Raw genomic sequence first — 13197 nt, 5'->3', positions numbered from 1 at the left:
ATGTGTGCAGTTATATATTTGATGAAAATCAAACCTGAAGATGGAGAAGTTTGGAGGTTTTTTCCTTCTTCTGTGGAATCGGATCTTAGGTTTTCAGCTAGTATGTCAAGGGACTATACTTGTTTTGCAGAATTATTGCAGTTGTCATGCACTGTGTGGCATTGGCTTAAAGATTATGAGGCTCTTAAGAGTGGTGGGCAGTGTGGTGTGGGCAGTGTGGTGTGAGCAGATTTCCTAGTTACTTCTAGGTCCTGTGCAGCCCTAGTTTTAGCCCAGACATAGACAGCTGACAAGATTGTCTGTCCTTTGGCAAGGATAGGTGTTGCTTTTCTCTTGAGAAGAGAGTGCAAATAGATAGTCGCTAAGCAGACTGCTGCAAGAGAAATTGGGTCGGGAGGTTGAGCAGGCTTATGGGCCTTACCAGTTAGTTAGTAGTGGAGGGCTGGATGAACTTTAGCTCAGCTGTTTGTCTTTAATTATGTTTAATTAGCTCCTCATAGTGAACTGGAAAAGTTGGCAGAAAACCCTAATTTGAATTTCCCCTTCTAATCTGGTAGGTGAATATAGAATTCAAACTCTCTCTCTACATATATACTCTCAGGCCTCAGTAAATGGCAGTGGACAGAAAGAGGCAGGCTAAACAATAAATTTTAAAGAGTAATGTAAAACTACTCTCTCTCCTTGAGACATTGTAAAGTGACATTCTGCATGTGCTATGTTCCCCTCCTCCTTCCTGAATTTTTTTTTTTGACTACCTGGATTGTTGGTTTATTAAAAATAAAACATGCAGCATTGCAGCTGCTGACATACAAATTTTATGTGGCATACACCCAATAAAAAGCTTTGTAAATGATAACTGAGGTGAAGTCATAATCTGTAGCTTTGCTGCTCGTGAGTAGTATGACAGTTAAAAGCACATGCTGAATAGTGCTTGCATACCACACCATTGTAGCTTCTCTGGTTATGTAGGTGTCGGTGTACCTAAACAAGTGTTACATTCTTATAGGACTAGAGGCCTGCTCAGTTGACAGTGAGGATAACCATAACTATAGACAACAATTTTTCTTTCTTTCTTTTTTTTTTTATTATTTTGTTTGTTGACTATGCTCTGCTGAAGTATGGTTGGGTCATAAGCAGTAGATTCTTGTTTTTTCCTAGACTCTTCATGCAAGAAAAAAATTGAAACTTGGTACTTAAAACATATGACTGAAGCATCTGGAGAACACAGAGGCAGTTATTAGTGAAGTACTTTTAACTTTTCATTAGAAGATAAGTAATTCCTAGTCAAACAGTCTGGAAGGGGGAGCTCTCCACTATTAGGATGAGAGAATCGTCTTACTGCCTTCTTTAGTGGATTGTGTTTGAGTAAAACCACTCTGAAATTAGTATTGTTACCAAAGCTTCTAAAGAACACCTCTCAAATAAAAAGTGTATGAGGTTGAGCTGGGGAGCCATTATTGTAGGTTGCAGATTAAATATTCACCAGACACTGTCCTCTCTTCCTTAAGAAACATTTAAAGAGGGGTTATAAGATGTTTCATCAGAAGTCTGCTTAAATGGTAAAGAAATTTTGAGAATTAGGCCAAAATCTACAATTCTGTATAAAATACCCGAATCTGTTTGGACCTGAGGTCTGTGCATTTGTTTTTTTAAAGTACTTCAGTGACTTTGGAATAAAGTGAAACACTTGTGCTCCCTCTGCTGGGTATGTAGTTGCTATAATATAGAACTCGTCACAGAATCATAAAACTGCTCAGCTTCTAGTTTCACTGTCCCCTCTCAATAAATAAATACTTTTCAGCCTGTTCTCTCAACACATTGTTCTGGGGCTGATGGTGTTCTAGTGAAGTTATTTCTGCTGTTGGACCTGTCACTGACAGTTGCACCAGTGTATGTAACTTTGATCAGAACTGTGTGACTTCCAAAAACTTGGTAATACATCACTGTATGAGGTGTTAATTTGCAAAGATTTCAGTTACAACAAAGTAACAATTTTTATTTCTAAACTTAACCAAATAAAAAGGAAAATCTTATATGTAATCTGGAAGAAGCAGGCCCTCATCTCCCTTTCCCTCCTGGGATTAGTTTTGAGGAGGATATTTTCCTTGAGCATAAAACTTGAAAGAAAGCATAGAGAGTGATCTGTGTTTGTTAATGGCTATAAGAGTTTGGTGCTTTCTGTTGTTACTTAGATTTGTAAATATTTGTGTCAGGCTTGATCTTTTAAGGCTATTGTTATGTGAGGATTTTTAGTTTCACCTCTCTATGTGGAACCTTTTAAGATTATAAAGTATCACTGCATGACCCCTGTGGAGACCCCTGGAGATTAGTTCCTGTTGAAATGTAGGTGGCTGTGCATAAACCATTCCTATCTCTGCTTGAGAGAATAGAGCCCCATCTGTGTAGAGAAGAAGGGGATGCTTTCTGCTTATGCTCATAGATTTTTATTTTTTTTTTGGTGTGTGCGTGTGTAGGCAGGTAATGTAATGGGCCTGAAAGCTTCATGTTGTCTGCCTATGACTTCATATGACTACTCACAGTATTAGTTAGCTCACTCTATTGCAGTGAGCAAATTAGCAGTTCTTACTGTTGGGCATTATCTACTCAGTTCTGTATTTAAACAGTAATGTGCTCTAATGTTGTAAGTATTGTGGTCAACTCTACTAATCTAGCAGGCTATTCATTACTGAATGTATTAGGATCCATTTTTTTTGATCGTAGACATGTTTCTTTTGGAGTATGCATGCTATTTTAGCTTTTGGTTGTGAGTATCCAATGTTGGCAGCTGGTTTTCATGTATGTGATCATGTGTTTGATGCTTGAATAGACCTATTCTCAAGATGAAGTTACTGAGACTGTCTGGACAAGTGGATCTTCAAAAAGTGGACCTCTCCAGGCATTTTCTAGGGAGTCTACAAGAGTGTCAAGAAGAACACCAAGAAAAAGGGTGATGAGAGGCTTATTTTAAGACAAGCTTTTTTTTTTTCTTCTTCTCACTGTTAGGGTCCCAGTGGCTGTTTTATTCAATTGTTTTCTTTTGTTTGTTTTCTTTTGTTTGTTTTAAACAAACAGGTGGAAGCTACAGCACAGTTGCCTATAGATGATGCTGTAATATCAGAGAGTACTCCCATAGCTGAAACTATATTGACTTCAAGCAACGAGACCCTAGTAAATATGCTTAGTAAATATGTTTAATCAATGGTGCAAGTGACATTCTTCTGTAATGTGTCTTTACTGACAGAATCATTCTGTTTTGGACAGATGAAAGACTGTTTTAAGGACAGTAAGACTATTCAGTAGTCTTGAAACTACATATTCAGTATCTGGTTTAGTACCTAACGCTGTTCACTTTGAAATGGGACTAGGTAGACACCTAGGTCCCATCTGATGTCTTCTTGGGGGGAGGGTTGAAAAGAACCAATTTAAAAGCTTAGATATTTTTCTTAATTTATTTAAGTACATGCAGAATATTTGCTTTTAGGTTTGGCTTTTCTCGTGAACTAAATAGCTTTTATGTTTCTCAATGGCTTAAAAGAAACTGCTTGGAATGATAAGCTGTATGTTTCCTGTGCTTATTTCGGAGTATCTGTTACATAACCTTCTTGAGTTAACTCCTAACATGCGTATATTCAATGCACATAAAGGTTTTGTTGTTTGGTTCTGCCACCTTGCCCCCTTTCATTTTGTATCTTGGCTGTCTCTGAGTTTGAACAATTTTGAATCTCGGCAGGTTGTCAATAGGGTGCCTGGAAATTTCAAGCATGCAGCTCCTACGCTGTCAATCAGTGAACTCTCAGACATGCCCAGAAGAACACCAAAGAAACCACTGATGACAGCTGAAGTAAATAAATTAAAACTTAGATTGCTCTTGCTTACTCTTTGTGAACAAAATTCTTGTGTGTATGTGCTTACTTCTGAGTACAGAGGGGGGTGGAGGATGTCATTGCCCAGGTGACAGTCAATATAAATTAGTGTTGTCACATGACATGAGAGAGTATAAACTTATTTTTATCTTCCTCTTTCAGATTTGTGGGGGGTGTGTGTGAAAATCTTTTTTCTTTTTCCTCAGACAAATATGTTTTGATGTGTTATTTCTCTGTTTGCTGCTCTTTTTCTGAACAAAATAAAGATTTTGTTTTTCTTTTAAATTCTTTGAATAGCTCAAAATAGAGCAGAATTGAGCCATCTACCTTTGATCTTGTAGATCAGCCTATCCTGAAAAAACACAATGTGCTTTAATTTAGGGAATCAAGCAGTAGGATTACTTTAGACCAAACACGTGAATTAAAAAAGCATCTGTAGATTCCTGTCAGTTATCAAGACAGAAAATAATTCTTTTACTGTTAACCTATTCAAGCTGTCAAAACTATATCTCTTGGAGAACTGTCTAAAGCACCTGCAAGTATATGTAATTCTGTTAATGTAATACTGTAATATTGTGGAATTTTACATTGCAAGATAATGCTTGTCTGAATTTAAATGGAGTTCATTGCTTTGTGTAGTTACTGTAGATAAAACTTCTATTAACACTTCATTTACAATATGACTGGAACGTAGACTTATTTATCAAATAGAAGGTTGTGGGAAAACTTGATGTTCTATTCCAAGCTGCTGATGTTTTTTTCTATCAGTATTTTACTGTGCTATTACAGCATGAAGAGACAGATTACCCACAGCAGTGCCTTTTTAGTCATGTTCACTACAACCAATGTTGTGATCTGCTCAACACAGCCATGATAGAGGTGATGGTTAAGTTTTTGGTTTTTTTGGTTTTGGTCATCTACATCATTGGCTGACAGGTGTATAGTATGTATACAATATATTCTTTATCTTAAAGGAAACTGAGGAGATCTCTGAATGCTTTAAGATACCAAGAGTGACCAGACGTCTGCCAATAATTAAGGTTAAATGAAATTCTTAAACCCAAGAATTAAACTTCTTGGGTATCACTGGGTGACTCATTCATTCTTACAAATTGCACACGGTTGTGGTCACTGAGATAGCTATGCAGACGCTTTTTGTTTTTCTTTCTGCTTGGTCTGCTTGGCCTCTAACTGTTTTTGGCTTCCTAGGTGCTGGAGAGAACTGCTACAGAAGAAAGAGTAGAAAGGGATATTCTGAAAGAAATGTTCCCATATGAAGCATCAACACCTACAGGAATTAGGTATTTCTAAGGTTTATGGGGGCTTGTTTGTCAGTTCTCTTAAACCAGTTTAAGCTGAATTATATCAATATAATCTTTTGATTATATTGATAGATTTCTGAGGAACAGCTTTTGCGCTTTAGCTCAATGACATTTTTGATGGCCACCTAGTTCTTCTGTTCTATATACAAGTTTTGTTAGCCAAAACAGCTCGTTCTTTATTTAAATTGGGGGAGGGAAAACAGAGTAGTACTATAATAGGAATTATTATTGGAACTTCTGGGTGCTGGAAGTTAAAGGGAAAGGGCTTTTTTGTGGTAATGACTTGCAGTATTTAAGTTTTTGGCTAGATGCAACTCCATTAGGCCTGCTGTTAAATTAATGTAAAAAGTATATTTGAGTTTTCTTTTGCAAAGCCAAAAAGAATTTTCACATACCCTACCTTTTTCTTTAAGTAGCAGTCCTGTTGTAGTCAAAGATTACTCTTAGTATGAATAAGATGGCATCTAGGAAGGGCTATTACATTTTTGTGTGCAACTTTATATTTAAACAAAAATTGAAGCAACCCTATGCTTAATTAGGCAATTCAAAAAACTCTGCCCTGTTTAGAGAATGAGACAGTTTCCTTGTGTTAAGATGTGAAATCATCTTCTGTGTTTCCAACTATTAATTTTAGCTTCAATTTAAACTGCAATTGCATAAAGTCTGAACGATAAGGAAAATATACAGTACCAGTTACTGCTACTGTGGTGTATTGCTGACCACTCAGGTTTGCTTTCTCTTGGTTTTGAGGTCTAGTTAAATCTATACCACTTTTAAAATAAAAATTATGCATGTATACTTCTTGTCTATAAGGACTTGGCAATGTATGTGGTTTTTTTAATCCTTACTGCTTTGTCTTCTGGCTCTGTGTATTGGCTTAGCCATTAGAAGATATTTTATTGGCCAGAGATAATCTTATGTTTAGAAATTCCAGCAAGGCTGCATAAGTGATCATCAAAGAAGCAAATAGAGACACTTCCTAGAGTTTTATTGCCAGTTATGATCCTTTTATGTGGATAGGGTAAAGTGGCATTTGAGAGTTTTTTAAGGGGTGTTTGTTTGAACACTGAATGATTAACATATCTACGATTACTGTTTTGGGAGTTTGATGGATATTTCAGGTACTGAATTCACCAGAAATAATTTAGTTCTTTAATTATACTAAAATTTTCCTGTGTACTTTAGATTGCTCTTTTAAATATGCAATATTTCAATTTGTTTTTTTTTTAATTAACAGTGCTAGCTGCCGTAGACCAATCAAAGGAGCTGCTAGCAGGCCTATAGAGCACAGTGACTTCAGAATGGATGAAAGTTTCTCTAAGTATGTTGAAAAATATGGTACCTCGGCTGACATCAAGTCGGAGAAACTACCAACAAAAAAAGAACGGTCCATTCCCCTGTGGATAAAAGTTCTTCTCTTTGTTGTTGTTTCAGTCTTCCTGTTTTTGGTTTATCAGTCAATGGAAACTAATCAAGGAAATCCTTTCTCTAAATACCTGAATATTGTCTCTCCGGGCAGTGCCAAATGAGTATCTTTCTGAAAGGCACACCCGATTTGATCTCCTATTTTTAATTGTAGAGAACTCTTCTGCCCTCTCATCGGCTCAAGGACTTCTTACAAATAATGTGATTGGAACTTGATAAATTGGATAAATGAAGAAAGATAATATTAAATGGACATCGGTAACTTTCTGGACTTTGGACTAGTAGGAGATCACTGCCATAGGAGTAACATTTTTTTAAATCTTTGAACTTTTTGTAGGCTTTATTTTTTTAATGTGGACATCATTTAAATTCACTTTTGAGAAAATGTATATTTGTTTTTGCAAGAACTTGGAAGCTGAGAAGGGCAAAAATTTAGTAAAATGTGAAGCTGTGTTTTTAAAGCTTTTCCTTTGTACAGAAAAGAAGTTGTACTTCTATCTCTAGATTATAGTGGAGAAGGATTTTAACATGGGATAAAGGGAAATGCATTTCTGTATGCATTTTTTCAGTAACAATTTGAATTTGATCTCTTAGGGTGTAGAGAGAGTACAACAACAACCTTTTCTGTAGATTACTGTAACTTTTTAGTAAATGTAACTGTAAACCTGTTTGCATTTCTGTAAAAGTCTTAGTATCATATTAGTAACTCTGTTTAAGTGTAACTTCATTTAAATGTATCCCTTCATTTTAGTGCTTACAGTGTTGTAGGAACTGAATACAAAACTAATTGGCAAGAGATGTCTTAGAGGAACTTATTTATTAGTAATGTGTGGAAAATAAAAATTGCATCAATATAATTTGCTACTAAAATACTTTTTTGGGTCAAGGTTATCTGAAGTAGTCTAAATTCCAATTTAAGCAGTGGTCTTTTTTCTTTTTTAAAAAAGCGAGGTCTTTCCAACACAGCTTTATGTGATTATCTTTGAGTATTCATGTAGAGAAGTATTCTCAAAGTGTGAAAATTCCATATGAAGTTTTATTCTTGTATGAAGAGGGCATTGCTGCATTTTCTGCTACAGTTTCATCTTCTAAGGTGAGATTTACTACTTTCATGCAGTTGACTATTTTTCTCAGTGGAAGCATGCTGAAACACTCTCTATTGTGTAACTTGGTTGAGCAGGCAGCTGACTTCACTACTACCAATGAAGAGTGATAAGCAACAATTTTTTTAAAGTGAATGTATACATTTTTGGTGTGCTTAAATCTGCAGCATACAGATGTTAAGTCTTATTGCTTGGTACAAAATTGCAATAAATCATACTACTTATTCTTAAAGTGCTACTTATAAAACGCTGAGAACATTAGTTAATAGTCAATATCTTTTTACTCTAGGTACAATTATTGTGTAGACTATAGCAATGGGGAAGCTTTACTTTCTGTGAACTTTGGGACAAACATGGTAATTTGTAGCAAAGCAATAGTTTTGGGGTTTTTTTCCTGTTTAATGTTTTTTTTCCTTCTAAACTGCTTTTTTGAGTAATCTAAATAGCTAAACTTGTGTCCATCCTATAGAAAATTGTAACATAAGACATTCACTTTTGGTGTCAAAAATGCAGAAAAATAAAAATGATTTTAATGTGTGTGGATTTTCCTTATCAAAATAAATGCATTGCTGAAAGGCAGGAAAAGCAAGACAACTGATCAGTGGTGTCATTTTGTGCTGCTACAGTCTTCCATACTGAAAAAAAAAGTTAAAAATCTGATAGTAAGATCAGTTCATGTCACTTGGCGGGAGGAATATTCAGCATTCTTGCACAAAAAGAGTTTTGCACCGTATTCCTTAAGCCTATGTTAGACCTTTAATTTGGATGGGAGGAGAAGCTAGCCTTCATTTGCTTTTCAATGCTTAGGGAACTTCCTTCTCACTTTAAATTCTCTCTCGCACAACTTTGCTGCATGTTTTAACATGAAATACATCTTTCTCTTCTAGCTACATGAAATACTTTCAGTTGATCTCCTTCAGGGATACTGTTAGCATCATTTAAATAAAAACAAACCACAAACTGAACTGCGATGCAACTAATTTCATCATTCTTTCATTTTGCACTGGTTTGGAGAATCCTCTCAACTTCAGTGTTACTTCACAGATGGTAAGGAGTTTTCTACATAAGTCCTTAAAGTAACTACATGTAGGTCAGTTGTAGTTGGAAGGCAGTGCATCTTCAGGAAATTAATGGGCTTTTTATACTTGAGGCATTTAATGGTGTGAAATAGCCCTGAGACTGATACCTTTCTCTTCCTTCCTCCCCTGGCCCCACATACGGATTTTTCAGCGTACCTAAAGCTATTCATATTATTCTAAGAGTAACACATGTAGTATTAGCTGAATAGTTGTATCTGCTTAAAGCCTAAATACTGCTGTGTAAGTTATGCTGAAGTATACAAGTATACTGTAGTCTTTGTATCAAAGTGCTGAAGCAATAGGAGCCGGTGGTTTTTTTTTTCCTTTTACACACTTTCACTTTTGTTCCATTAGTTCATCTTGTCTCCTAGACAAAGGCAGGTTAACCTTTCAGAACCAATCACAAAATAGAGTAATTTTATGGAGCAGTATCCAAAATCCAGTAGCAAAACTTAATGGAGTTCTGATGTAGTAAGTATAGATTAAGTCCTTTTTGGGGCAAGGGCTACAAAAAGCCTGGAAAAGGCCTGTGAAAGTTAATGGGCATAACAGTGTTGTTTTGACTTCATGGGGTTTGTTCTCATGATTGGTCATACTGCTCAGAATGCTGTGCTGAAAATATGACAGGTCTTGATTTAACTGTCTGAATTAGAGCTATTACAGAGCTTGTGTTTTTTCCCTTTAAATTGTGTGCTTATCTTTTAACATGTATACGGTCTCAGGAGCTTGGTATCAGGCTGCAAATCACTAGAGGATTTTCACCTGCAGTTTGAGAATTTTATGGCATGTGATCCATGGTGAGACTAGATGAGTAGTGTCTGAGGCAAGAAACTCTCGAGGATCTTGAATTTAAGTTCTGTGTGTGTTTTGAAACCTTGATTTGTATTTATATAGGAAACAGTGTGAAGGAACGTCTTCTCCAAGTTTACTTTCTATAACAGCATGCTCAGTACTGCCTACAGAATGATTTCATGTCCCTCCTAGGCTTAGTCTATGTGTGTTTTGATTTGTTTCTTGTGGCACAACTTACAACACCCTTCATGGTATTAAAATTTCCTGCTAATTACCTTCTTAGATGGTTTTGTGGACAAAATATCTTTTTAAAAAAGTGTTAACTAGTTTATACAGAGTTAAAGCAGAGAAGCTGAGTACAAAAAGAATGCCTTTAAATAATAGACTGTTCAGCAGTAAAAAAAATATAATTAAAGTTGTGCAGCATGTCTTGCTTTGATATGGCTAAAGTTACATATTGGGCTGAAACGCTTTAAGAAATATTTAAAACTTCATCTGACTGATTGCAATAGATACAGGGGTGGGTTGTGATGTATAATTTTTAATTTTGTGTTTACAAACATAGGTGTTTTAATATGGCTTTTAGTGTGTGTGTGGTAAGTCTGCCTGTCTTTGTCTAAAACTGTCCTGTGACCTTGGCTTTTCTTTCTCCTGAGGGTGTGTACCAGGCTGCTTTGCACCAGTGCAACAGCAAGCTACAACAGATGTATAGTACATGCATGTGTTCATACAGCTCAGGGTCTACAAGTTAATTCAACTTGTAAAGCAGTCCTGAGGTGGCATAGACACCTCTACTATGTATGTATTGATATTAAAAAAAATCCCACAAATTTTCTGTCCCACCTCACTTTGAAGTTCTTTTTTAGCATTGGTAGTCTGTGGTTAAAAAATAGTAACTTTTTTACCATTGCCTTATTTATTTATTATTTAGGTAAAAAATGTTATGTTTCATGGAGGAAAAACATGTAATATCTGAGAAGGATTTAGATTTTAAAAAAGATTACTAGATGAGGATACTCATGACACCAACTAATAAGAAGAGGGGAGGTTTCACTACTTTCTGCATTCAGAGGATGCGAACTCCTGTTGTTCAATGTAGCAAGCTTGGATATTGCTGAAGGAGATGCTGCAGTGTTAAGACTTCCCTTGGGCTGTGAAACCTGATCCATTACTGACTCTTAAGTCTAGTAGTTCTGGTGTTGAAACCAGGAAAGTGCACATAAAATATATGCACAACAGGAGCAGATGGTGCTGTGCTAACCAGGTTATCAAAGGTGTGGATGGTGGTTTCACTATCTCACCGTATATTTTTGAAAAGAATGTCACCTGGAATATTAGCTTATAAGAGCTTTGATTTCGTTTGCAGGCTTCACCAAAATTTTAGAACTGTAAAAGTTATTGTAAGATAGGAAGTAGGCTACAATGTTCTGATTGTATGCTCTTTAGGGGGACAGGAAATGGAGGGGGGGTCATGGTGGGTGTTAATACAGAAGGATAGATGAAATTAAGAAAGTTTGGTGTTGCCAAACTGGCATTTTCCTAAACGGATAAAGCTTAAAGAGCTACTGATTAAAAAGATGTATTTAATTTGCAATAGCCCTTTTTACTGTGAATCTGACAGGTGGACACCAAAAGGTAGCATCTTTAAAGTCTTCATCTGTCACTACCTTCAATGTGTGTCAGAATTCAGATTGAGGTGATTTGAATTACAGGCTCTTGCTACTTTTTTTTCACATCTGGGAAAGGTTGAAGATATTTATCTGTAAAATGGTATGCATTCAGCAGGAACATGTATTATCCCTGTATTTTCATGGGGCTATGTTAGACTGCTGTTTATTAGTTCTTGTTAATAGCACAGTTGTTAGTTGTCAGCTAAAACAAAAAAAACCCTGTTCACAGACTGTAACTCAGAAGTATCAGTACTAGTTGAGCACATAAATTGCCATTAGGTGTCTGTAAATAAATAGTCTTCTGTTCACCCTTTATAATTGGAAGGAGCAGAGGTTTTCTATATGTTAATCAAAAGTCTGCGAGAATTGAAATCACTTATATCCAATTTCAAGATAAGAGTCTGTCTTTATCACATTTAGAGATTATTAATGGAAAATAAATATCAGTGGTTTTTAGATAAAACATTGCTAACAATTGCTTACATTGCAAGTAATGGCAAAATGAACGATTCTGGCTCGTCTTCATTGCAGCCACTGGCAGTGAAGTGAACACTTGAGGCTCTCTGCTGGTTGCTAAATGAAGGTATTTAAAGAATTGCAAGTTTAATTTGACCTTTTCCTAGAAGGCAGCTGGAGTCTAGTTTATTCTAGAGGGACCTGACCAACCTTGATTTCTGTGGCAGTGCTATTAGGTGTGTCACTTTTGCCTGTGTTGACAGTGTGCCTCGATCAACTTTGTTGTGAAACACAGTGAGTAGAGCCAAGGTCTAAAGGCTCTCCTTGGAAGTTTGATAGGAGCCACTGAGCTGACCAAAGGAGGGTGTTTCTTCAGTGTGGTGGTGCAGGTGTGCTGTTATTTGCATTATGTCTCTCTGCCCATAAGTAATAGCTGGGATGTTCAGTGCATGTCTCTTGCTTAGCTGGCTTCTGCACTTATGTTGTCATGGAGCACTATAATGAAAGGTATATGATCAAGATGGTGAAAAAATGGAGTTCTTGCCTCTTTGCTAACTGGAGAGCTGAACTGTGCTGTGCCAGTTTTATACCATGTAAACCACTAAAATGAGTGAAATCACCCTATGTTAGAAAAGGCATAGTTTAAGGTAGGTAAGGCCAATCATGGGTCCTGTGTTCAGTAACATTCTGCTTTTCACGAACCAGTGACAAGTAATTCTGTGAGCAGCTGCAGCTGTCACAGCATAGGCCACATCAACATGCCCTGCAAGCTTACCCTCCAAAGGTGGAATTTGGCCATGGAGCATGCAGAGTGTGGTGGCAGATCTGACTGTGCTTGGTCTTACAGCAAGCTGTGGCCAGAGCCTCCCTTTGCTAAGGGAGTTGCATCCTATGGCTTTAGCAGGCTGTGATTAGAAAGTATTACTAGGTGCGATTTGCAGAACTGGAATCTGGGGCAATACTGAGGACTTCTTTATTTTAAAAAACGGATGTGATGCTAGGGGTTATCGTGATAGTACTGGGCTTGGTGATGTTAAAGGTCTCTTCCAGCCTTGTGATTCTATGGTTCAGTGCAAAGTGCTGCAGAGCACGGGTCAAGGCCAGCCTGCTGGTGCCAGCAGCAGGCTGCCGCTGCACGGGGAGAGCTGGCGTTCGGAATGTCTCCGGTTTGACATTGCCTAGGGCAGGGCTGCGGGAAGCACGTGGGGTAGTTGGCAAGCTCCCAGAGCCGGGCGGCGATGGGGAAGGATCAGAAGTTGAGGCGCAGGGTTTAGCGCTGGAGGTGCGCTCAAACACCCGTAACTACCCGAAGAGAAGCGTGTCCCTGCCGGCGGAGCCTCGGCCATCAGTCCCCGCGTTACTCGGGGCGGTGCCGCAGCCCCGGCCCGCACTTACTCACTCACACTGACACTGGCCCCGCTCCCCGCCTCTGGCCGGGCGCGGCCCCGCCGCCGCGTGGAGCGCGAGGCGCAGGCGCGGGGCGGGAG

At 37.6% G+C, this 13197-nt stretch overlaps 1 protein-coding gene across 5 annotated transcripts in view; it reads left to right on the top strand.

The window, feature by feature from the left end:
- The window catches only part of TMPO (thymopoietin), a 28933-nt gene extending 20626 nt beyond the window's left edge, over positions 1-8307 (top strand). For 2 of the 5 annotated variants that reach the window (XM_064655378.1, XM_064655380.1), the window contains exons 5-9: positions 2828-2947; positions 3073-3168; positions 3731-3841; positions 5073-5164; positions 6423-8307. In XM_064655378.1, the coding sequence (XP_064511448.1) occupies positions 2828-2947; positions 3073-3168; positions 3731-3841; positions 5073-5164; positions 6423-6714 (711 nt within the window). In that variant the 3' untranslated portion in view covers positions 6715-8307. The remainder of the gene's footprint in view (positions 1-2827; positions 2948-3072; positions 3169-3730; positions 3842-5072; positions 5165-6422) is intronic. The other 3 variants (XM_064655377.1, XM_064655379.1, XM_064655381.1) reach the window with 3 other exon arrangements.
- Positions 8308-13197: the final 4890 nt, after the last annotated feature.

The sequence above is a fragment of the Pseudopipra pipra genome, chromosome 5 (genome assembly GCF_036250125.1).
Source record: "Pseudopipra pipra isolate bDixPip1 chromosome 5, bDixPip1.hap1, whole genome shotgun sequence".
Lineage (NCBI taxonomy): Eukaryota > Metazoa > Chordata > Aves > Passeriformes > Pipridae > Pseudopipra > Pseudopipra pipra.
The sequence above is the reverse complement of the archived record's forward strand: the minus strand, read 5'-3'. Positions and strand labels throughout refer to the sequence as shown.